At 68.3% G+C, this 654-nt stretch overlaps 1 protein-coding gene across 1 annotated transcript in view; it reads right to left on the minus strand.

Moving 5' to 3' along the window:
• The window catches only part of SHANK2 (SH3 and multiple ankyrin repeat domains 2), a 95,082-nt gene that overhangs the window by 12,194 nt on the left and 82,234 nt on the right, over positions 1 to 654 (minus strand). Inside the window, 1 exon segment of the mRNA XM_006779619.2 lies at positions 141 to 654. Within this exon segment, the coding sequence (XP_006779682.2) occupies positions 141 to 654 (514 nt within the window).

Genomic DNA, 654 nt, shown 5'->3' on the forward strand with positions numbered 1-654 from the left:
CTCGGCCACATGCGCCCGAGTCCAGGAGAACGAGACAGGCCACTCAGGCTGCCTGAGCCCTCTTCACGCCGCGCCGCCTGGATGAGGGCGAGGGAGCCCGGCTGCAGAGCTGCGTCTGTCGGAGCGCCTGTGGGACTTACCTGGGAGCGAGGCCGGCAGGCTGGGCCCCTGTGGGCGCGCCCACGCCTTCGCCCGGCTGGGCCAGTTTCTCTCGGTTCATTTGCTGCAGGATTGAGTTCAACTCGCTGATCACGTTCGCCTTCGGGCCGGAGAGGATGGGGCTTCTGATCTCCGAGACGTCACCCCACAACTTGGAGGTCCTTGGCTGGATCCCCTTCACGGCCCCGGGCTGGACCCCGCCGGGTGGGGGTGGGGGTGCAGGCGGGGGGATGAAGCCGTCCGCGTCCTCTTCCGCCAGCGTGTCCTGGTACGGCACGTTGCTTCTGTGGGCAACGGGCTTCACTTTGGGCTTGGGAGGGACGGGGGGCTTGTCCAGCACAAACGCCTGCCCGTCCGCGTAGACCGTGCAGGTGTCCACGCTCTCGCCACCCTCGGAGGACAGCGTGGAGATGCTGGACACGGTGGAGACGGTGCTGGTGGTCTCGAGGGGGTGGTCGCTGCCGCTGCGGCTGTCGGCCTCCTCGATGCCCGAGT

The sequence above is a fragment of the Myotis davidii genome, unplaced genomic scaffold (genome assembly GCF_000327345.1).
Source record: "Myotis davidii unplaced genomic scaffold, ASM32734v1 scaffold3211, whole genome shotgun sequence".
Taxonomy (NCBI): Eukaryota; Metazoa; Chordata; class Mammalia; order Chiroptera; family Vespertilionidae; genus Myotis; species Myotis davidii.